Source organism: Pteronotus mesoamericanus, unplaced genomic scaffold, assembly GCF_021234165.1.
Source record: "Pteronotus mesoamericanus isolate MK-2021 breed Mesoamerican mustached bat unplaced genomic scaffold, CSHL_Meso_final contig_24, whole genome shotgun sequence".
In the NCBI taxonomy this organism is placed as follows: domain Eukaryota; kingdom Metazoa; phylum Chordata; class Mammalia; order Chiroptera; family Mormoopidae; genus Pteronotus; species Pteronotus mesoamericanus.
The window spans coordinates 28,182,655-28,204,465 of record NW_026555100.1 but is presented as its reverse complement, the minus strand read 5'-3'; the positions used below and the strand labels follow the sequence as shown (position 1 = coordinate 28,204,465).

Genomic DNA, 21,811 nt, shown 5'->3' with positions numbered 1-21,811 from the left:
GCTATCCAGTCATTACCATTCTAATACCATTTAAGGTAGCTCTGCTGGGTTTATTTATTTTGAGCCCTACAATACAGTTTCTCTTTCAACCTGGCTTTTTAAATCAACTAGATAAACCATTTTATTTTTCCTCTTTTTCATTTCAAGAACTCATGATTTAGATTGGTTAGGAAGATATGATGTAAACCGGGTACAACCTCTTCCCCTTGGAATCCGTATTTACAAGGCTTCCTCCTTTGCTAGCGAACGTGCTTAAGTCAGGCAGAGTACCTTGTGAAGGACTTCAGTCCCCACAGTTCCCTGTTCGCGCATGCCCTCTCTTCTTACAGTTGTCAAAGTGCTTTTGCCAGAGCGGTCACATAATCAACCTGAAAGAAGAAAATAAATACTGTACACTTTTAAATTTTATCGATCCTTAAAAACTGGACACTCAAAGGTAACTGCTATTAAGGATTTGTTACTTGAGATTGGGTGATTGCATGTAAAGGAAGATCTATTGTGTGTGTGGTGGGGGGAGGGGAAGGAGATATCTATTTCTCTGACTTTGCTGTAAATAAGAAAAAAGAAAAAAGAAAACAAACAAACAAAAAAACCCCAACCCAAACAAACAAACTATACAAACAGTGACTGAAAGACGGTGCATATTAACTTTATAAATATTATCTTAACCTATTGCTTACCTTTTGTTTAAAGAGTCTTATTTGTTAAAGATGGGTCTTGACCTTGACAGAGTGAATTTATGCAGAAAGTGAAATTTATATCTTTAAGGAGTGTTGAGAATAGAAATGGGTGTTCATGGTATGATAAAAATTTTAAAATTCATAAATATATTAATATTAATTATAGCCTTTAGAAAATATTCTGAGTCCAGCTTACTTTTGGCTTTTTTGCTATAGTACAGGATTATTTTTTCCACCAAGAGCATGTAGCTTACACTGAAGGCATTAACAAAAAGCATTTATACAAGCATCGGAAAAGCTGAATGATACTGAAATTAGAATCAAATGTATATTTCAGCCATGATGATACGGCTATTGTAAAGCTAATTCTAGCCCCCTGGAAGCATCTGAAATCTCAGATTATAATGGTTTACTGCAGCACTGCTTGAACCAAGTATGAAAATGTCTTTCTATCACCATTTCCTTTGGCAGCAGCAGAACTTTGTGCTGTGAATCCCAGCTTCACTTTCATCTTTGTGTCATATTTTTCAGTACTGATCAAAGTGTTGTTTTAGACCAAGGAAACTGAGGACATAAAATCAGGCTTAAGTAGATTTTATTGGTAGGGGAGGGCAATTTACGATGTATGTCATATTGGGTTGGAGTTTTTTATTTTTATTTTTTTGGTGGGGGAGATAAGGAAGAAAGTAGAAAAGAGAGTAAGGTAGCTGTGAAGCATTTCCTTGAGTCCACTATTTTGTCTATGTATGAAACTTTAAAATGAAAGATTAACCATTTTTTCTTTTTTCTTTTAAAATTATAGTTGATGCACAATATTAGTTTACACTGTACAATTCCATGATTAGACACAACCATTTAAAATATAGTCTTTAATAAAATAGAACTACTTTTAATCCTATTTCTCAGTCTGACATAATTTTGCTTAATAGTTAAGAGCACTAGCACCACTGTTTTTCAATACATTTATTTTACAACAGTTGTTTTTATGAGGATGTCCAAAGACAGACCTTGTGTGTATTTGAATGCCTTTTCACAGGTGTCCTGAGAAAGATGCTTCTCTGTATCTGAATCAAGTAACTGCATTAAATATATTAATAAGTTTGTTGCAATTATACTGAATCATCATCTAAAAATAATTATATGTTTGGTCATATGCTTTAACATTTCAAAGTATTTGTTTTCAGGGGTCTCAGCACTATAATATTAATATACTTAATACAAGTAACATTTTAAGGGATAAGTCATTGGTAACTATGTGTATGGAAATCTGGTATTGACTGATTACTATTTTCATTTGTGAATGAGAAAACAGGCAGTACGCAGAGATGAATATAGTCCTGTGTGAAATGGAAAATGCCATACACTCCTTATATGGCTAAATGAAGCAGTGATGGCAATGTACTCTAATTACAATGTATGAGAATTTGGGACTTTGTGCTCTTCTATTTTTAACACTTTTGCTAGCATATGGTAATTCCAGGGTCTTCAAACCGTGATCTTTCACTGCTAATACTAGTGATAAGAAAGCATTCTAAATTTGCTGAAGTCTTGTGACCAAGGCAGCAGCAGGAGGATTTAAAAATGAAAATCTGGCAACTCCAGAATTATCTTGACTTCCTACTTAAATCTCAGAAGGATTTCTTTTACTTTTTTCCCTATTTTTTTAGAAGGATTTCTTTTTAAAGCCACGCCCCATCTCACACTCAGCGTCTGTCAGTCTCTCTCCCTCTCTCTGTCTTCCTCTTTCTCTTCCTCTCTCTCTCTCTCTCTCTGACCTCAAATGCAGCCAGAACATTTCTCCAGTCTGCAGAGAAATTCTCAGGCTCCTGTTGAGACCTGAACCACTGAGATGCCAAAAATCTCTTGTGCGGCAGAATTGGAGACAGAAAAATCCCAATCCTTAGAGAGTAACAGGCAGCAAACACTTGGAAACGTTTCAGTAGATTTTTACCTCTTTAAAAACGGTGGGTCTTTTTCTGTCTCCTAACAAAATGGAGTAGCTGCGGCTACTGGGAGGCCAGAGAATGATTGTGCAGCTGAGTCCTCCTCCTAACAAATGCCAAGGATTTCCTCCCTTGTGGTTCGCTGCTGCTAAATGAAACAATTATCGACGCTAGAAGGCAGTTTGCTAATCAAGAGGGATAAGACTGCTGTTTCTTTAAAGTGCCAGAACTGAGAAGGGGGGAGAAAGGGTCGTGTGCGGTGTCTTTTTAACCTTGCTGAAGGACGCAGCAGTATTTATTGACGTATGCAAATAACGAGGGGAGGGTGGTGCTTGGGAAAAAACAGGAACCAGAATCAGTTTCTCATTGCAGGGTGAACGCTCTTAGTTCCGGTGAAGGGAAAAGAGACGTGGCGAAATTGCTGTCTTTCTGTCTTATAAGCACATCTCCCACTAATACAGGAAAGGAACCAAGACATCAGAAAGGGTGAAGAAGCTCTCACAGTATTTTTAGAGACCTTGCGCGAGCCTTCCCACCCCAACCCGACCTGTTCTTCTAAATGGGAGATTATGGATTTGCATTGCAATTGGCTAGTAGCAGAGGCACTGGATTTTCGCAAGTAAAACACCCACCCGCTACAGCGAGGGGCATTAACGATCACATTGACAATAACGCGTCTCTCTTTTTTCCCATTTCAGCTGCGCAAACCATGCAGGATGATTTACTGATGGACAAAAGCAAAACCCAGCCCCAGCCCCAGCAGCAGCAGCAGCGGCAGCAGCAGCAGCAGCAGCAGCCCCAGTCCGAGCCCAGCGCAGCCGAAACCCCGTCCACGCCCCTCTCCTCAGAGACCCCGAAGCCGGAGGACAGCAGCGCCGTGCCGGCCCTTAGTCCTGCCGCGGCCCCGCCGGCCCCCAACGGCCCTGACAAGATGCAGATGGAATCGCCGCTCCTGCCGGGCTTGAGTTTCCACCAGCCCCCTCAGCAGCAGCCGCCGCCGCAGGATCCCGGGGCGCCGGGCGCATCGCTATCGCCGTCCTTCGGCAGCACCTGGTCCACGGGCACCACGAATGCGGTGGAGGACAGCTTCTTCCAGGGGATCACCCCAGTCAATGGGACCATGCTTTTCCAGAACTTCCCGCACCACGTCAACCCGGTCTTCGGAGGCACCTTCTCCCCGCAGATTGGCCTGGCGCAGACCCAGCACCACCAGCAGCCGCCTCCGCCTGCACCGCAGCCCGCGCAGCCGGCGCAGCCCCCGCAGGCGCAGCCCCCGCAGCAGCGTCGCTCGCCAGCCAGCCCCAGCCAGGCGCCCTATGCGCAGAGGAGCGCCCCCGCGGCTTACGGCCACCAGCCCATCATGACCAGCAAGCCGTCCTCGTCCTCGGCTGCAGTGGCCGCCGCGGCCGCCGCTGCTGCCTCGTCCGCCTCGTCCAGCTGGAACACGCACCAGAGCGTGAACGCTGCCTGGAGTGCGCCTTCCAACCCCTGGGGCGGCCTGCAGGCGGGCCGGGACCCTCGCCGGGCTGTCGGCGTGGGCGTGGGTGTGGGCGTCGGGGTGCCTTCACCGCTCAACCCTATTTCGCCACTCAAAAAGCCCTTCTCCAGCAATGTGATCGCGCCGCCCAAGTTCCCCCGCGCAGCCCCGCTCACCTCCAAGTCCTGGATGGAGGATAACGCTTTCCGGACCGATAATGGTAACAATCTGTTGCCATTTCAGGTAATGCTCCAATGCACCTGTACACGCCGTCCTCCTACCCCGCTTCCTTTGCCCCTTCTTCCCGTTCTTTTAATCATCTCATCATTTTGTTCTTTAAAAAAAGGACGATGCCCCCCTTCCAAAGCCTCCAGTTCACTGGGGCTATATACCACTCCCGTGTACCGGGGCGGGGGAAACATTGTGACTGCTCAAAGATGCGTATTTATGCACCCTGACAAGATAGAAAAGGGCTTTTTTCTTTTGCCTTTTCCTTCACCATGCTTGTGTTTCTTATTTTTACCTTCTTTGACAAGGAAAGCCGCAAGGTGCGTCAAGATGCCTTCATTGTCCCAGGATGAGTAGGATGAGATTCCTGTCATTTTAAGTATCTACACATTTCAGGTTATGCAATTCCGGGCTCAGGGTGCCGGCGGAAAGCCGTCCACTCCTAAACCACCCTGGCCCTACTCTTGAAGAGGTTAACAGCTCCTGAGTGGTGCTATTTCAGACAGTTGCATACGCTCAATTAAACTACTGTGAACACAAGTGTTTATGTCTTGCTAAGGTGCTGGCATCATTAATAGCAATCAGCATATTGCCCCTGCCAGGACAGTTATGAGTGAGATTCCAATAGCCATCCGAACTCTTTCTGGGACCGAGATGGACGAGTGGAAATTCTGGGGGTAACCCTTCCTATGTTACCTAGAAGAAAGACTTAGAAATTTTTTTTTCCAGAAGAAAGAGACAATAGGACACGACCTTCAGAGCCATATTGCAATGGAGTCTATTTGCTAGCTAGCACTGAAATATTTAAAGCTGCAGTGTCCTTCAGTGGGGTTATTTAAGAAGACAATGCAGATCAATTACACCATTTGAAACTGGGCAAAGTGAAAGTCTTGCAACTTTAATGAAAAATGAGCTTTGTGTCTTGGTGTTAAATGCCAATGAAAACCCCAGGAAGTGCCCCAGACAAAAAGGTTGAATGGAGTGTCCTTATTCTATTCTTGCTTTCTGATCCGGCCACATCGGTTGACAGTGTCCTGAACATCTTGAGTTGGAAAGGGGTGGTGAGGGTGAGTGTTCATTGGGGGCTCATTTCCTCAGGCGAACATTTATCCTTCACTTATACACTGATTTGGCCATAAGCTTCCAGGCTCAGTTAAAAAAGAAAAGAAGAAAGGAAAAAGAGAGGGCTTTGGATGACACCCAGTTTGAGTGGTCAAGGAAATGAAACAAATCCTTTGAGCATTGCTGAGAAATGTCAGAACCATCATTTGACAGAGGTAGTTTAAAACATCAGGTGCAGTTGGAGCCTTCATTTTACTGCTCTTTACATGGCAGATGTGATGTTTGGGTGGTTCCCGTTCCTGAAGGAGAAGATAGGGTTATTGAGAAGCACATGATCCTCTAGGCTAGAGCGAGGATTTTTAACCTTGACAGTTCAAGGAGGACTGTGAAACCCCTAAATTGTGTGTGTGTGAGTTTTTAATGAGAGGATTTTAAGTTTACACAGGCTCCTTCACAAATGGAAGATTTTAATAATAAGGTTTATTTTTTGCCATTATGAAGTTTGTTTCTTTTTTAAAAAATGAAGAGGCACTGAAAGATGAGGTCAGTTTTGTAGGTAAAGGAAGAATAGACTTTCTGGAATTTCTCCATGCACTTATTTTTTGGGGGCGGGAGGTAGGACAGGGAGGCTGCATCTGGTAGGAGAGCTCCTCTTTTTCTAAAAGCCGTCCACTTTTTCATACTATTCTTTTTCTAATAGGCCCTCTTTTTATTTTGACTTAACCCAAGTCAAGTCTTAGAGGATAACCTCAAATCTCATAGGGAGGTTTAGGAGTTGAGAGCTGATGATGTAGACATCAGTTATCTTTTTATAGGAGTTGAATTTGAGTACAACTAGCTTTTGATTAATTATCTCTGGAAATTGGGACTGAGGAGAGATTAAATCCATAAAAGTTACCCCAAACAGACATTGTCAAGTACAGAGTTGTTCTCAGTAGGCCTTTTACCAGCAATGCTAATGATAGCTAGACAGACTGGATTGAGTTTGGTCTCTTGTCTTTTCGTTCCTCGTGGTGCCATGGAATAGGCAAAGATGGCTAAATGATTTGTAGGAGAAGAGATTTGATTTAGAATCAATCTTTATAAATTTACCACAGAAGGAATTACACGGACTTTATGTTTCACTTTGTTTTCTTGAAATGGAGCTTCTGGGTTTTAAACCAATATTAGAACCAGAGTAGGAGTAACTTTGATGTATTTTGGCTTGGAATTTTATCAGATTTGATTTGCGTTGATAAGTATATCAAGTCTTGTCTTGGTTAGAGAATTTTACATACTTGTGCATTTGTTTAAATCATTTTTCTACAAAAGGGAGAAAATAGGTAGTCCTATTGACTTTTTAAAAAATTTATTTATTTTGACAAATAAGAGTTTTCTTTAAATTTAAGAGGTTATTTCATAGAATACCAATTTTGTTTTTTTATTTCATACTTTTTTGAGCTAAAATGGGCTTTCAACAGTGATCTATAATGTATCTTACTATTTAAAAAAATATTAATTTGTTAAAATATTCTACCTTCAAGTATGAATAATTTGTTAATTGGACTTATTGTAAGTAAATAAAGCTTTTGCCAAAATCTTAAAAATAAAATAAAATAAAGTAAAATAAAAAATATTTACACCATCTCTCCCTGCCCCACCTCCCCACCCCCAAATTCCTCAATGCAGCTTCACTTCCTTTTGCCAAGCACAATGAATTTTTTTTTTTTTTTTGAGCTTTACTTCTGTGGTTTATATTGTAAAAGCAGTAACTGTATTCAAATGTGGTTTTTCAAACTATACATGCTTCCTTACCCACTTCTCTTAATTCTAACAAAGTAACAAAGTTGATTGCTTTCCCTGGGTGGCTGTGGCTGTTTCCTTAGGGGTTATTTGTATCTAAAAGTTCCTTCCTTCCTCCCTCCCTCCCTCCCTTTTACTTTTTTATTGAATTTATTGGTTAATGAAATTATATAGGTTACAGGTGTACAGTTCTATACTACATCATCTGTATATTGTATTGTTCACCACCTCAAGTCAAGCCACTTGATTTCTATAAATACGGTGAGATCCTGAGAGGTAGAGGGATATAACTCAGGTCCTTGGGCTTTGGCTAATTTTGTTGATGTATCTTCTTAACTTCCCTGTAGCAATAGTGCTGTTAGGTAGAATTATTTTTAAGTCAGGTTCTTTCTGGATTATATTTAAAGAGACTTAGTTATGGAACTTTCTAGTGAGGTTCTCTACCTGGCCGAGACCTCTTAGTCATGATGTACCTCCCACCAACAGAGCTCAAGAACACTGAAGCACTCCACCAAGGGAATTGTAGAGTGCGTCATTCGTAAAAGGACTAGAGCAGACATGCTTTCTGTATGCAATAAATCGAGTTAAGTAGCATTGTTATCCAGAGAAGTTCAGAAGGGATTTTAAAAGGCACCTATTCCACCACTCTGCTCATTTTCCAGAGGAGGAAATCAAAGTCCCAGTGTTGGAAATGACTTACCCAAATTCAGGTGAATAGTTGTAGTCAGAAGCAGACTTTGGAAGGCAGATTGCCTAGTTATCTCAGCGCTGCCAGTGATTGACTTTGTAATCTTGAGCAAATTATGTATAATTTTTGACCCTCAATTTCATCATCTGTAAGATGGGAATAATAATTGCTTGCGTTCTATGCATTCAAATGAGAAACTGCGTATAAAGTGCTTAGCATAGTGGTTGGCCCATGATAAGTACCATATAAATGTTTGGTTATGATTATTGGTATAGTGGTCACTCGAGGCTCTGCATGATCTTATCACAGTATGGATTACCAATTTTTTCCTACAATACAGTCTGAATACCCTCAAACTTCTATGCAATGTCATTTAGTCTTTTTTTTTTTTCTGTCCGAAGGTACCCTCTGGTTACTGTAACAATGTGGTAAGCCACCATTTACAAATGGGTAAGGCCCTGTGCTAAGCACTTTACGTATAGTTTTTCATTGGAACTCCTTTGAGGCAGAGAACTATTGTTCTCAGTATACTGGCAGCCAATAACTGACAGAGTTGGGATTTGAACCTAAGCAGTTTGCCTCCAGAGCCAGGGGAGCCATGTAATACCTTGGCTATGATACCTCTTGGACTTCAGTTAACAGTGCAGTCCAGAAGCAGGAGACTCAACTAAATCTGTACTTGAGCTTGAATATACCCTGGCAGTTGTGTCTTAAAAAGTTTTTGTATTTCTAGAAATGGAGGAAGAAAAATATAGCGCCCATACATATACCACTACTTGGATTCCACAGTAGCCAGTATTTTCCACTATTTATTTATTTAGTTAATTTATACATTTTTCAGAAGATTTTATTTATTTGTTTATTTGTTTATTTATTTATTTATTTTTAGGCAGGGAGAAGGGGAGAGCAAGGGAGAGAAACATCAGTGTGTGATTGCTTCTCATATGCCCCCTACTGGAGACTTGGTGTGCAACCCAGGCATGTGCCTTGACTGGGAATCGAACTGGTGACCCTTTGGTTCTCAGCCTCGCGCTCAATCCACTGAGCCACTCCAGTGAGGGCATATACATTTCTGAATACTATATTTTTGGAAATAAATTTCAAATTATGTTCTACTGTTTACATCTGTCTTTATCTTTCCCTTCTTTCTCCACCCTAAATAAAATGTGACTATATAGATTTTATATTTTCCAGTATAAATCTAGTTAAATATAATTATGTTTTGTTGGGAGTGTCCATAACAGAGGAAGAAATTCCTTACACAATGAATTCATGGGATTATAAGTTATTTAAGAATAAATATGCCTAATTATAATACATTTTGTGGAAACATTAATATTTTTCAACTTGTCTGTGTTCCCTTTTTTAAAATATCTTTTCAAGAAGTAATAGAAATTATCTAGCTTATCCTTGCCTGGAATAAGGATAGTGTGGCCTAGATTTAAAACTAGAGGTGTTTCTGTAGTTGGTTTCTTAACTACTGTTCTAGTGCAAAACCACTGATGTCCACCCAACCCTACAATCTGTTTCAGAACATATTATTGCATGTTTAATATGAATGCCAACAAAGCCACATTATCTATATTCTGTTGAGGAAAAAAGGTTGGTTAGGAAATACTACAAAGTTTTTTGTGCTACTGAAAACAATAATATGAACTGTATACTTCAAAATTGTGTGTTGAAAAGTAGTTAGCTTTAAACTTTTTATGACATTGCAGTAAATTGACACAAAAGTGCTCTCAGAAATGTAATGTCTTTAGATATTTTCTAAGACACAATTTTCTATGTCAATGGCTTTTTCCATTGGTCAGCCTGTTTTTTTGTCTTTAAAGGCGTAATATTTGTTCATTTGGAAGTTGTTGCTTCCCAGGTAGTTTTTGTAGTGTTTTGATCTGCTAGTGTCAAAAAGATGAGTAGCCACAGCTTTGTTTACTGCAGTATGGTAAGTTTGATTAAGCTATATGGATTTTATAGAGAAAAAAAGATGGCGTGAACATAGAGTAGTGGACAGCGTATGATGCTTGGAGTGAGGAAGGCACTGGTTGAAGTTCATCTCTGTCACAGGTGATTGGGATCAAGTCATTTACCCACTGATCCTTTTTCCCAGTCTATAAAAATGGGGAGGGAGAGCTTATCTTCTGGGTTTGCTTTATGAGAGAATGTGTACAAAGTGTCCAGAAAAATTAGATACTGTTATGGCTCTTAGGGGCCTGCTTAACTACTGGTAATTACAACTGTCCCTCAGTATCCATGGAGGGTTGGTTCCAATATGCCCTTGTGGATACCAATATCTGAAGATGCTCAAGTCCCTTATATAAAGTGGTATATAACAAAACACACAGTTGGCCCTCCACATCCACAGATTCCAAAACGCAGGTAGAAAATACCATTTTCAATCCTTGGTTGAATCTGTGGATGTGGAACCCATGGATACAAAGGGCTAACTGTATAGTCAGAGTTTAAAGGAGGAAATATTATTGATAATAGTCCAGAGTTAAACACTAGTTCATGGTATCTGGAAGTGGAGAGGTGCTAGAGGGATGTGTCCAGCAGGGCTGGAAAAGCAACAAACGGCTCCTTGTGTGTCACAGTGACTGTCTGCCCTAGAAAATCATTCTGACACTCTTGAGGGCTAACCGGCAATATAGACTTATGTCATAAAGATGGTGTACGTAGATAACTACCTGCTTCTGCATATGGTTCAGTCACCAGTACAAGTATAAGAATTTTCCTTGCTCCGTGAATATATTAGTGATGAGAGAAATGCTTCAACTCTTAATTTCCTGAATGCTACAAGTGTTGATTTTGGTAGTTGTGAATCTCCAGTGTCTGTTATGTGAAGCTTCTTATCATCACTTGCCTGAGGACCATGCCTGGCTCTCCGTAGGGGCCAGTATGGTTGTCAGAGGTAGAATTCAGTATAGAGCCCCAAGTTAGGATCTTGAGAGCTGAGGAATAGAGCCACAGCTTCAAAGGGGCTTTCCCCAGGAGATTTCTGTGTTTGCAGTAGCCAGACTCACAAGGAATTTTCCACAGCTCATCCTTTTATCTTATAGATGGCTTGTTCTGTGGGGTTCTGCTTCAGTTCTCTTACATTTAGTTTTCATGTCCTTTAGTATTCTTTACAGGTGCTGAGCATGTAAACTTCTCAATGTGAAATTATTCTAATATTTGTATTTTGACTTAATATAGAAAAGTACTGTTGAATTAAAATAATACAATAAATTAGCATCTTGGAATCTAGCCTACTTTCCAGAAGCACTATTATATAATTCTCAGAAATAATAAATATATGATAGGAATTCTTGTTGGCAGACTTTAGAGGAGAGAATTAAAAATGGGCACCAAACAGCCTTTATATCATTTGAAGTGATCATAGAATTAATGTACATGAAGAAAATGAAACATCGTGTACTGATTTTGTATGCATAAGACTGTTGTATAGCCAAATATTTTCATTCTTCAAGTATTCAAACTTATTTCAAAGTCAAGATCAAGTACAAGAGAAAAAAAGTAACTGCCTATCTTTAGTAATGGACTGCAACTAAATTAAATGGTCAGTGTTACCAAATGAACTGGTATCTAGGCATTCATGAGCACCTGACACTTAGTAGGTACTCAATGAATGCATAAATAAACACTTAAACACAAGTTGCTATAGCTTTGTCTTTTCCACAGTACACTATATTTAACATTCTTGAGACAGATTCTTCATTATAGTATTTCTCTACAAGATGTACATAGAATATGAAAACAGGTGAATGTACGTAATGTCATGGAGAACATCTTTAATTTGCAAAAATAGGAAATGCTATGCGTGTTGCCAGACTTTATGGACATCCCATAGTTTCTGGGCTGTGACTCTGCATTTGTGGGTTTGGTATGCCTAGAAGTAAGCAGGGTTCTTGCTTTGACATTAAAGGCAGCCAATAGATGGAAACACTAGCTTACATGCTATGAGTTAAATTTTTCTTCATCACGGTTAATCATCTTATTTTTGTGGAGTTAATTTACACTGTAATGATGATCTGTTTTGTACCTGACTTCCCAACTCAAGGAATTGGTATTAGAACTGATCAGAATGAGGGTCAGAATAATTCTGACAATACCACTTAGAAGTATTAAGGAGAGAATTCTTTGGTCTAAGAGGTTGACAGAGGGTAGGTTATATACTAGGTCCAGTCAGCCAGTCATTCATCTGAGGAAAGTAAGTTTGGAAAGCAGAGACGTGAAGGGCAAAGGACTGCATATCTTAAATATATGGTATGGTTTGGGGACTGATTAGGGATTGAAGTACTTCAGAGGAAACATTTTAATGATATGACAATCTAACCCCCTACTCAAAAGTCAAGGAGACCTAGTTCTTAGGTTTCAGATAAGCAGCGAGTAAAAAGGACAAGAAGTAAATGTACCCAGAAGCATCTCTCTTTTGCAGTCTGCTGTGGAAAATTTTCTTTCCTCTTTTGGACTGCAGAAATATAACCTACATATGCAGGGAATTAAAAATAGTGAAGACCAGTAAAGTTTATGAGATACTGAGGAAAGGCTGAGAGACAGTTTTTGGATCATGAATCTGTGTTTCATATGTTTGCATTTGATATTATGGATAGACTGTTCACTTCTTTGCCATATTGTTGTTTAAAGCACTTGTAATCAGTAGTAGAATCCCAAGTTCAGATAAACAGTTAAGGATAGCATATACAGTCTTTTTGTTAACCAATTTACCTATTGCAGAATTCCCTGATCAAAGGGATGGGAATTACACTGTTAAGTTTCTTTTGATATCTTTACTTACAGTCATAATCCATGTAGTTCAGCTTCTGGCGTTATATTATTTTTGATGTCTTTCTCCAAATAGATACAGCTAACAAATACAACAGGCCTTGAATGCCAAGTGCTAGCCTTACCCTTTACACAAAGTCACATAATTTTTTTTAAATATTGATTTTAAAGGAAAGGAAGAGGGGAGAGGGGGTGAGGGAGAAAGAGGAAGAGGAAGGGAGGAAGGAAGGGAGGAAGGAAAGGAGGAAGGAAGGAAGAGAAGGAAAGAAAGAAAAGAAAGAGAGACAAAGAAAGAAACATCAGTTTGTTGTTTGACTTATTTATGCATTCATTGGTTGATTCTCATATGTGTCCTGACTGGGGATCCAACCCACAACCTTGGCATATGTGGACAATGCTCTAACCAACTGAGCTACCAGGCCAGGACCACTTAAATTATTTTTTAATTTTTTTTAAAAGTTGATTTTAGATAGGAATGGGGTGGGGGAGAGGGAGAGAGAGAGAGAGACATCAATGAAAGAAAGAAACATCGATTGATTGCTTCTTGCACATGTCCCAGCCAGGGACCAGGGACCTGGTTTACAGGCCTGGTCCCTGACTGGGAATTGAACCAGTGACCTTTTTTGCTTTGCAGGACGATACTCAACCAACTGAGCCACGCTGATCAGGGCTCCACATTTTCTTTATAGCACTTAATCACTCTCTGAAATGAGCTGGTTTATTATGTTTTGTTTCTCCACAAGAATGTAGGCCCCACAAGGGCAAGGACCTTTTCACTGCAGTGTTTCCAGGGGTTGTGACAGTACCTGGGATATTTTAGGCACATGGCAAATATTTGTTGAGTGTGTTAATGATTTACATATACAGATGATTGATTAGGCATTTACTGGTTATTTACATGTAGATAGCAATGTAAGAATAACTTCTTTTAGAAACATTTAACTGGCCTTTACCAGAGGCCAGGCAGTAGGGATTAAAGCCGAGCCATATCCTGTCCACAGACAGTTCCCTGACAAACATGAATTAAAATACAGGATGATAAGGTATATAACAGTGTGTGATATGCACAACAAAGAGAGTGTGTACTTGAATTAGAGACAGTAATGATTAAGAGTGTGAGTATGTGTGTGTGTTTGTGTGTATGGCTGGAAAGTTTCTAGGGAAGTCTTCAAAGTTTAAAATATTTTCACAGTTTTTCTGATTTTGAAAGTAATGTTCACTAATTAAAACTTGAATGAGAGAAATTTCCCATAGTTTCATTATCCAGAGATAAGTATTCTTAATGTTTTGGTATGTTTTCTGCCAGTTATCTCTTTTGCATGTGTTTGTATAATGTATTTTATGTGGTCAGAATGACTCTGTGTAACAACTTTATGGCCATACATTTTAGCTTTTCATATCATTAAATTTATAAACCTTTTTTATTGCATAATATTTCCATCACAGGGCAACACTATAATTTAACAAATTATTTCTATATTTGGAGGCTTTAGGTTGTTTTCTGTTTTTAACTATTTTAAACACAAAGATGTTTAGCTGTTAAACATCTTTTGGCTTTTTAAAGCTTTACTTAGAGTTGAATAGGCAGACCAGGGGGTTGGGAGTAGGGGTTCCAGCAAAGAGTCATTTTAAGCAGAGGAAACAGCAGGTACACAGGTAAGAAACAGCATGGTGTGCTGAGAGAACAGAAATTTGTGGGTAGAGGTGAGCCAATTGATAGGTAAGGCTGGAGAAGTAGGTAGGGACAAGATCACAAAGGACATTCTAGCATTCTGTGCTTTCACTTTTGTCTAGTAGGGACATTGAAGGATTTTTAAGCTGAGAAAGGTAGCCATTAGAAGGTTTTTAAGTTGATAAATGAAGTGATCATATCTTTGTTTCAGAAAAATTATTCTGGAATATAGATTGTCAGAAACCAAACACAGGCAAAGGCACCAGTTAACATGTAGAGACCTGAAGAAATTGGAAAGAAGGGACAGAATTGAGAAATTAGGAGGCCAACTGGAAGAATTGGTGATTGCTTGTATGCAGGGAATAAAGGAGAAGGAAAAGTTTAGAATGACTCCCAAGTTTTGGATTAGGCAGCTGGGGATAATGAGCTAGAGGGGTAAATGCTTAATAGTGGCAGATTAGAATTTTCATGACCCATAAGCCAGGTGGGTTTAGAACTTCACAAGGGAAAGCTATGTGTTGGGAATATTTGAGCAAGTCATTTGACATCTCTTATCCACCCATGCTTTTGTGTGACTTTTAATGCATGGGAAGGAAAACCTTATTAATGTAGATTACTTTGTGGACTACTTATTAGAACTAAATCTGAGAGAGGAAATAACTACCATTCTAAGTCAAAAGCTTTTTCTGGTTTTAGCCAGATTTTTTTTATTGTATCCTGAGAATTAGAGTATATGTTAGCTGATTAGTTACCTTGTTTATGAGTCACAGCCTGGGATAGCAAATATGAGGAATTGCTAACTAATCAGTCATATGGGAGGATCATAGACAGTAAGAGAAATGAAACCTGGCATCTTTCATTATTTAAGTTGAATAAACTCAGTTGAGAGTTTGGTGGGTGTTATTAGCCAGCTTTATGGAATTAGTTTTGCTCTACCAATACAACGCTTAGTTTTTTAATGAGTGTAAACATAACGAAATGTTTTGAAGCTTAGGATTCATAGGGAGGGCTACAGGGAGATGAGGCTTGTGGGAAGATAGAGTGGAGAGGAGACAGGGACAGGGTATAAGAACCACTAGAATTATATGTTGTTTATTCATTTGTGTTTCAAGGGAGAAAGGTGGGCTACAACATCCATTACATTTCAAAAGGAGTCCATAACACAAAAATGATCAAGAATCATAGATATGGAGTAAAAGCACTGCTACATGGCACCCAATAAACCTTTGAAAGATTTTAAAAACTTAAGCATCTCAAAAATTTTTTTTCTCCCTCTTCATAGCAGAGAGAAATTCTGCATAACTTTAATTAGAGAACTTTGTAAATAAAAAGCGACCCAATCTTCTCTTTCATCTTGCTTTTTCTAAAGCATTTAAATTACTTTTCATCATACAAATAATTTTTTTGACATTCATTTCATTGGCTTACATATTTTATATTGTTACATAATTACATAATACTACTATTATAAAGGTATGGGGATAAACTCGCCATCTCTAGGTAAGCTTGCAGCTCATCTGGGAGGGCAGAAGTTCATGGGCTTATTTGGTCACAAGTGTTGAGTGTACTATGGGCATTTTTTTTTAAATAGGGAAGATGGAACTCATGGGTTAATATGAAAAGTCAGTTACATAATTGAATAATATATGGACTAGAAACTTTGACCAAGAGAGGGATGTTTCATTGCTGGTATAAGAGGTACAACTTAGAAATAATGATTTTCAGAAATTACTGATATTTATACGACCTTCTCTTTTCAGAGGGACATTTTCACTCTCCCATACACTTCTTTGTTGTTATAACTTTAGAAAACCCATATCTACTATTGAAACCTAATGAAGAGAGAACAGCCTCGAACTGGGGGAGAGGGTAGAAATTGGGGGTTTGTGGATTAGAGGGGCTGTTGTTCTAGATCTCAATGATAGACCTGCAACTCACCAAGAGAAATGTACCAGACCTTGAGGTTTTTACATAAAAACAGTATGGCTACATGAGATAGGTCCTTTGTTTAGCTTTGTAACCAATTAGCTACTTACGAACTAGTGGGAAACTTAACCATCATTTCTTAATGTCCGTTGGTAAAGAGCCATTTAAAAAAAATTTATTGTTATTCAGTTACAGGTGTCCCACCTTTGTCCCCATTGCTGACCCCTACTCCTACAGTCAACCCCCCCCATCCATGTCCATGCGTCCTCTATTCATGTTCCTTTGTTTGTTCCTTCCCCTTCTTTCTCTGGTTATCCCCCTCTTCCTGCCCCCCTCCCCTCTGGTCAGTGTCCATTTGTTCTTTATTTCCAATCTTTGGTTCTGTTTTGCTCATTTGTTTGTTTTGTTGATTAGGTTCCACTTATAGGTGAGATCATACGGTATTTGTCTTTCACTACCTGGCTTAATGTCCGTTGGACTTCACTGAGCATAATGCTCTCCAGTTCTGTCCATGCTGTCATGAAGGGTAGGTGTTCCTTCTTTCCTTCTGCTGCATAGTATTCCATTGTGTAAATGTACCACAGTTTTTTGGTCGACTCATTTACTCATGGGCACTTAGGCTGTTTCCAGCTCTTGGCTATTGTAAATAACACTGCTCTGAACATTGGGGTGCATAGATAGGGAGGGAAAAAAGAGCCACTTTAACAAGTTAACATTTTGAAATGAAATTTGGTTAAGATATATGACATCAGTGCCAGTTCTAAACTCTTTCAGCATCATGTTCTGCATATAGCTAAATTAAAACAGAAAGACACTTTTGTTTGTTTGTTTGAGGAGGGAGTCGTTTTACTATGGCAGTTTAAACTGAAGCTTAACCAGGCACCTCATTGCCCTTGTACTCATTCAAAGGGCAAAAATTATTTGAAGGCAAAAAAAAAAAAAGGCTTTATTAAATCTATGTAATGACAGTATCAAAATTGTTGAATCTGTTTAAAAAATAGTTGGCATTTAAGCTGCAAAAACAATCTAAATACTTTGAACCGTTTTACAATGCTGATGAAACACTGTTTTGCAATGTTTATCAAATTAAACTTGTGCTTATTTTAAGGAGAATAAAGAAAGACTAATTGTGCCAATGCTTCAGGCTGTTGCAAAGTAAAACTTTGGTGAATGGAAAATTTTAAACTCTACTTTCAAAGGCATTATGAAGTTAGCATTTTAGAAGATGTGGGGCCAGGTGGGGAGAATGATTTTTATCATATTTTGACCTTGAATTCTTCAACATTCCAAAGACATGAGCTCACTGAAGGTAGAAAAATTATTTAGTTAACGTTTTAGAGCTTATTGCCTACGTCCTACATATTTGCTAATGTAGATGATTCTATTTGACCTATCAACTTTGGTGTGATCTAGAATATGAAATGTTATTCCAGAGTAGCTATTTTAAAGTTGGTGAATCATGCAGGTATAACACAAGATTTTCATTTTAAAATACAATGGGATATTTGATATTCTAATTTAGGCCTATATTCTGTTAAATGTAAAAAAAATATAGAAACTGAAAGGGAATTATAGCTTAATGTAAAAAAAAATGTAAGGACTGGATTGAGGAGGAACGGAAGAAAAAATCTCTTGACAGTGAATATATTCCTTCACACCGAAGGATATAATGGAGAGCTGACGCTGACAAGGGAGCTCGACTGACACATTCTGTTAGAGGGACATAAATAATAAAGAATGTATTGAATACTGAGACATCAAAGGACATTGAAAGACAGTGAAGAAGATTTAAATGAAGAGGACAAAGCTAGGTAAAAGGATGCTTCAGCTTTTGTTACAATAATTAAATATTCAAAAAGGCAGCCATTTTATCCTGTTCAGGAAGGTAAACAGTTGCCCATTTTATATTCCAGCTTATGCAAGCAAGCCAGAGGCACGTAAGCTGACATCAGGGATTTATATTAAGTTTCTTTTAGAGAATGTCAGAAGCAAGTTCAAAAACCAATCTTAATCTCTTGTGGTGTAATTATAATATTCATGATGCCTCTAAGACACTTCATGTTTGTTCTAAATCATCAAAGAAAGATAAACTGTGTGTTCAGCATAATATGCATTATGTATATTATTAATATTCTAGTCTGATAACTTCTTACAGTGGTCAGTATTATAAAGTGACAACCTATGTAGAAAAGCTATGTTCTATAGATCTATGTTCTATAGAGACAGCTGTAGAAACTACCCATGCTGTGCAAAATTCTTATATACTGTTTTATATATTTTCTTTTTATTATATTATAAATCTATAGAAATCCACCTGTGTTATAGGTGGTAGTGTGGTTAACTGAAGTTTGATTTCAGTAAGTATTTCTGAGGTATATACTATGTTCTTGGACCTATGTTAGAAATCGTGGATGATACAAAATATCTGAATCCTGCACTTAGGAACTAAAAATAACATGCACAGAGGATTATATGAAAGCAAGCACCAGATTCTACAGTGTGTTAGTTGCCATGAGTGGTCAAAGAGGGGCAAGAATAACTTGGCCTAGGGAAAGAAAAGGTGACAGAGAGCATCTTTGTAGCTCCATTTTGAAGGATAGATAGGATTTGGCTAGGTCGAATGGGAATCCAAAATAGGGAGAGAAAAAATGGGGTCATGAGCAGATCTTCCTGACTAGAGCAAGAGACTTTTAGTTCTGACTGGGAGATAATTATGCATTGGTTGTTTCTTAGGATTAAAAAATAACAATAATAAATTTTTACTTACTAGACTCCACTTGGTTTTAAAAGCATTTATGTCTTTGTACACACTACTATACTGCAAGGGAACATAGAAGTAGGTGAGAAAAATGAGATATAAGTAAAATAAGAGGATGAAAAATGGAGTCTAGAATTAGGCTAATATTGGCAAGTTTATCATGAGAGTGGCAATCTTGAATATCTGGCTTAGGAATGTGGACTCTTCTGCAGACAGTGGGAGCCCTGAAGGACTAAGATTGGATTAGTGGCACAACAATAAAAAAAAAAGTTTAGAAAGACCAGGCAGGTGGATTTAAGTGCATGTGCCTTCCACAGTGCAGCCTGGTGGCAGGGAGACTGGTGAGAGCCATGATAGTTATCTTGGGTTTAAGATAAATCTAGGGAGGTATAACCGAGAAACTCTTCAGAATAAAAAATGTCAGGAGTGCTGGCTGATAGAGTAAAGGGTATGAAGGAGTGCAAGGTTGATCTGAGCTGTTATACTTAAAACAGTATCTACTTTTAGGCTATTTTTTTAAATCTTTCTTTTTTCCTACATGGCTTTGCCCTAGCTCACACTTGGTAGTACTGTGTTTCCCACACTATTCCCCGTGGAGATTTCTATCTATTAAAAGGATTGAGGGACCCTGGCTGGTGTGGCTCAGTGGATTGAGTGCTGGCCTGTGAAGTAAAGCGTTGCCAGTTCACTTCCCAGTCCGGGCACATGCCTGGGTTGCGTGCCACGTCCCCAGTACGGGGGTCTTGAGAGGCAACCAACCATACATTGATGTTTCTCTCCCTCTCTTTCTCCCTCACTTCCCCTTTCTCTAAAAATAAATAAAATCTTTTTTTTTTTTTTAAAGGATTGAGGGAGAAGAGGATGATCTCTCCCTTTTTTTAAAATTGATTTTAGGAAGGAAGAGGGAGAAAGAGCAACATTGATTTGTTGTTACATTTACTTATGCATTCATTGATTGCTTCTTGTATGTGCGTGGACTGGAGATCCATGCCGCAACCTGGTCAAACTGGGATCATGCTGTAAGCAACTGAGCTGGGTGGTCTTTCCCTTTTCCATTTTTGACACTTCCAGTGTATCAAACTGCTGCCTTCTCTCTGACATTTTCAATTGGAGCTCACAAAGTCAAAATTGCTATTGCCTGTCCTCATGTTTAACTACTGATAAATATATTTTTCATTCTTAAATCCCTGTCCCCATAATAGCTCAGAGGCTAGTCAAATAAAAATGAGCAGCAGGCATGCAATTAAAAGTGGGGAAGAACTGATGTAAGGTCAGGCCTTGGGAGTGAATGAGAACATCTCTATATGCTATAGTGTCCTCCTAAAAATCCCTATTGCTCTTCTTCCATAGACTTCACAAAAGGGTCATCTTATCTGTTCAATAACTTAGGCTGGTTCACTATGGGTAGGGAGTACACTTGCAGATAGGCTGGAGAACAGGGTATGTGCTTGTTATTTTTTGCATTGAAATGCATACCCACATCTCTTTTTTTGATGCACACACATATACATGTACCCTGTAGAGACAGAACGTGAGACATCTTGAGTAGACTATGTACAGACCAAATAAGTGTGAAGTCGTATTAATGATCTAAAAGTCAAAATTTCTTTTTTGGGTCGGGGGGAGATTAAAAAACCCTTTTATTTATTGATTGGAGCAGGGGTGGGGAGAGAGAAAGGAAGAAACATTGATGTGAGAGAGAAATATTGATTGGCTGCCTCCCTTTATGCGCCCAGTTGGGGATCAAACCCAAAACCTAAGTATGCGCCCTGACTGGCAATGAAACCCGCAATGTTTTGGTGTCTGAGATGATGCTCCAATCAACTGAGCCATCCGGCCAGGGCTGTTAATACAAATTTGATTTGATTTGATTTGAGCATTTGTTGATAATGGAGAAAGACTTAATAAGCATGCAAAAAATCAAAGTAAAGCTGCCAAAGTTGCAAAATTGACTGTGAATCATCATATTGATAAATCAAGTAAATGTGTTAATATTTAGATGCAGCCACGCTGGTTTTTGTTACCAATGTTTCCCCAAGTGGGGAAATATTTTTATTCTGATATTCTGTGGTTAGATTGCCATAGGATTTGAAGGGTATGTGAAGTCTTCGTTTATTAAGAAAATCTTTTACTGATGTGGAGAACACGGGCGAGGTGAAGGGTAATGGTTAACATAAGTTTGAGTTGGGTGGGTAACTGTTTTCGGGTAAGTGAAAATTTTTGTGTTGCTTGAGATTAGTATGTGTGCAATGGTAAAAAGTTGAAAATTGAATCATATGTATGGTTTTCTGTTTATTGATTTGGGGATAAATTTTGATTTCATAAATATGGCTTATTTAAGTAGCTATAATTCTGGAGTTCAGTGTGGCCAATGATTGAAATTAAAGTGACAGGTTGTAATTCAGTCTGTACTAGGGAGACTTAGTGGACTTCAGCTAATGTGTCACATTATAATCAGCTGTAAACTAGGAGGTTTACCCTGGCTACTGGGCTTTAAAATGGTGTTCCACTGAGTTCTGAGACTGAAAAAGTGGCAGAGATGGCCACATTTATTTTGTGTCTCCCCTAAAGCCCTATCCAGTATTACTTTAAAGACCCAGTCAAGAGTTGGGGACCAAACCATAAAATTAATAAGGGTTCTATGAAGTCTGAAAATTTAAATGTTTTTAGTCTGTTCATAAGGCTCAGAAACCTTAGTGAAACTGCTATATTATTTGTGTTGTTTCTAACTTAATGTTATCTTCTATTTCATCAGCAGGAACCTAGTGCCCCCAGGATTTGCTCTTTCATTCTTCCAAAACAAGTAGATTGTT

General features: G+C 38.8%; 1 protein-coding gene across 7 annotated transcripts in view; it reads left to right on the top strand.

The window, feature by feature from the left end:
* The window catches only part of CPEB3 (cytoplasmic polyadenylation element binding protein 3), a 172,268-nt gene that overhangs the window by 21,939 nt on the left and 128,518 nt on the right, over window positions 1-21,811 (top strand). For 4 of the 7 annotated variants that reach the window (XM_054572857.1, XM_054572856.1, XM_054572855.1 and 1 more), the window contains exons 1-2: window positions 279-436; window positions 3,322-4,343. In XM_054572857.1, coding sequence (XP_054428832.1) covers window positions 3,333-4,343 — 1,011 coding nt within the window. In that variant the 5' untranslated portion in view covers window positions 279-436; window positions 3,322-3,332. Of the gene's footprint in view, window positions 1-278; window positions 437-2,994; window positions 3,110-3,321; window positions 4,344-21,811 lie in introns of those variants that run through there. The other 3 variants (XM_054572852.1, XM_054572854.1, XM_054572853.1) reach the window with 2 other exon arrangements.